Below are 3,304 nucleotides of genomic sequence, written 5' to 3'. Positions count from 1 at the left end.
GGTGTGTTAGTGTCAGTGCACTATGCTACAAGATATTGTAAACAAGCTAACGTTCACTAGAGAAGTCATATTTTTATCTATAATAGAGCAGATTCATGGAGATTATAACGATAATCAGCATTTTTCCCACAACTAATTTATGAATGAGTCTGCATGAACTACATTAAAGAGAATCGCTTTATTTAAAGTGAAAGTCAACTGTTTCTAAATGCATTTTTTTTTTTACTTACACAGTAATTTAGGTATACATAAATTTTTTACAATAGAGAGTGCGATATTTTTTTATATATATTTTTTTTTTGGGGGGGGGGGACAACTCTCGGATGGGGGGGACATCCCCCCCCCCCCGCGCCCCCCAGGATTTACGCCCAGGGTTACATGTGTACACTGATAGCACTTAGTATTTATGTGACAAACATTTCAGAGCATATTAATTGCCAATCTTCCTACTTTATTAAAGCTGATAGAGTTCCACTAAGAGAGCTCCTGTGATAGAACTTCAGTGAGAAGTTCATATATGGATCTACACCGAGTTTGATGGACAGTCTTCAAACTGTAGCTCGCACAATGCGCGTTTAGTGTCGCGTATGCAAAACCGAGCAAACAAAGCTGTGATGGACTTGTGTGCCAACAGTCTGCAATCCATGCAAACACAAACACTCCAATCAACACTGTGCGCTCACACACACGGCAGTGGAAAAATGCCGACGCAGTGAAAGAGTGATCCAAAATAGAGCTTTTAATGAGTTTAATGTCGACCGTCAATGCAAAAAAAAAACAAAAAACAATAATAATAATAATAATAATAATAATACAAATAATAATAATACGTTTGAATACATAAAATACATAGAAACTTTTTACAAAGTGCTCGAGGAGATTCAGGAGAAAAGAAGGAATAAAAAGGAAAAAAAATTGTTCCAGTTTTTAAAGAAAAATGTTAAGTACTGTACGTTTGAAGAATTTTTTTGGACGGGGTGCCCTCACACGAGGGACACGTTGTCCATAGCGCAGCCACACTTCTCCACAATCATGTTGGGAAACTCGGCCACTTCGATCTCGGTGTACTCGCCCTTCTTCACCAGGTACATCATGGGCAGCGGCGCGCTCTCCACCGCCGCACATTTGCGCGCTCCGTACGCGTGAGGCGCGCGCTGCGGCTGCCTGCAGGTCCCCGCGCACCGGAACGCGCGGTAACCCGCGGGCTCGATCACCCAATACTGCGTCCAGGTCAGAGCGCGGAAGTTGATGAAATGCTCCTCACGGCAGCACGTCTCCCTGCTTTTGCTTGGCTCGCAGTCGCCCTGGGAGCTGGAGGAAAAATACAAATACTTTTATTAGTTTAAATGCAAATTATTCCAATAAAAGACTGAATACGTATGCGTTCACACAAAAAATACGCTCTAAAGTGCAAAGATATTTTGATGATGTAATGAATTCATTGAAATAAAATCAATGGGCACCGATCCGTGGATCATTTGGTACCCAGCCGCACAGGAAAGCGTTTTATTTTACAATAAAAAGTCAATTTCTGCCTGTGCCAATTTCCCCACACGTGTTTCAGTCGCAGTTTCTTATTCCCTAAGCATCGAAAAATGCAGCTCGCACTGATTCTGCACTGATTCTTATGCATCATGAATTCATCATGCATAAGTTGCATGAGATGAATTCATGATGCATGATGAATACAATCGTATATGTATAACAGTAATATAATGCACGTTATTGCGCGTGCATAAAACACCCCCACCGTGCCTGGAAAAATTGCCTGAAACGGGTCCGTGATAAAAAAAATTTAAATAATAATAAATAAATAAAAAATCATGGACCGTTGTCCTAAAGACACAATATGGACAATTGCATGGATTTTTCCAATGGATTTTTTTTTTCAAGTGAAAAGTGACACCTATCATATATAATTCTACATATGCTCACCCAAACTCTTCCAGGTTCAGTGTATAGAGGACGAGCTCAGGTTTGCCCAGGATGTCGCTCGGCTCCTGGGTGCTAAACTGGACGCTCTTGGCCATTTCCGCCGCGTAACTGCCGTGTCTCTCGCCCTCGATCCACACCTCCAGGTGCATTGGTGTGTTCCTCTCGCTCTTGGACCAGTAATGTACAGCCTGTGTGACATCGAAGCTCTTCCAGCCCGACTCATGGATGGGAATCAACCTGAGGGCACAAGGTTAACGCGCACATTAAGTGTCAGGCAGTCCGGGGGGGGGGTTGGGGGCAGACAACTGCAACACCAAGGACATCATTTGGGGTTTGACGTACCTGGAGTCGACGAGGGAAGTGCGGTTCGAGCCGTTCCCGAGCACCTCCACCCAGTAGACGCTGACCCGCGCGTTGTTGACCGGCCTCTGGCCCTTCCTCTCGGGCATGGCTCGCTTGTGTGGCGCTTTCTTGTAAAGCTTCAGCTCGGCCATGGTCACCTCGCTGTTGTCGGGAATCCTCGAGGTCATCTCGAACACCACGCGCTGACGAGTTGTGTCGGAATACACGAACTCCCCGGAGATGTCTGCAAGAAGTAACACCGATGAAGTGAGCCACCTCTCCAAACGCGTTGCGCGCGCATTTTCTAAAGATGTCACACCACTAACACCTTCACCAACAGCCCCACTAATACCTTTAACCACCTACACCCCCAATAATAAGAATAAGAATGATGAAGATGATGATGGCACGATGGCTTACCTGCGTTGCCTGGAATCCCGCGTAAAATACCTGCCAGACTGGGCAGAGAGCGGCGCCTCCTCTCGTGGTGAAGCTTCAGCATAGACACATATTTGCTCTTCACGTGCGCAGGCACCACAAGGTTCTCCAGGTCCCGCTTGTGTATCTGAGGAACCTCGTCGAGTCCGAGCTTTTTCAGCAGGGCATCCTTCATGTCGTCTTGCGTAAACGCGTGCCCCAGGGTCAGAAAAACCGCGCAGAAGAAGCAGGAGGTCAAAGTCGAAGCCATGCTTATCTCCCGAGAAGTTCTTGAAGCTCTTTAGTCCTTCTGGCACACAGTGGAAATTAAACACTGGCGCTTTGACAGCCAGGTTCGCACTTTATAGGCATCCGAGACACACACACACACACGCACACACCCCCGCCCTCCATTCCCTCCTCAACCAAGCTGAAAGGGTGGGTGTGTGTATGCGTGTGTGTATGGGTGTGTATCTGACATCAGGGGGTGGTAAGGGGGGGGACATAGCAAACATGTACATAATGTGCTTAAATTTGACGACCCATGAGTCATTCAGTCATTGAAATTTCCATGTAACTCGGTTAATTATACAATAGTATGAGCATTTAA

General features: G+C 45.7%; 1 protein-coding gene across 1 annotated transcript; it reads right to left on the bottom strand.

Annotated features, from left to right (window-relative positions):
- Positions 1-784: 784 nt before the first annotated feature.
- Positions 785-3,039, bottom strand: lft1 (lefty1). The gene is made up of 4 exons (XM_083562824.1): positions 2,698-3,039; positions 2,278-2,521; positions 1,936-2,172; positions 785-1,311 (listed from the first exon to the last, which is right to left on the bottom strand). The coding sequence occupies exons 1-4, from the start codon at positions 2,963-2,965 to the stop codon at positions 984-986; spliced, it is 1,077 nt and encodes a 358-aa protein (XP_083418950.1). The 5' UTR covers positions 2,966-3,039; the 3' UTR covers positions 785-983.
- Between the last annotated feature and the right edge of the window lie 265 nt (positions 3,040-3,304).

Source organism: Silurus aristotelis (assembly GCF_946808225.1).
Source record: "Silurus aristotelis genome assembly, chromosome: 15".
In the NCBI taxonomy this organism is placed as follows: Eukaryota; Metazoa; Chordata; class Actinopteri; order Siluriformes; family Siluridae; genus Silurus; species Silurus aristotelis.
This window is presented reverse-complemented; position numbering and strand designations above follow the sequence as displayed.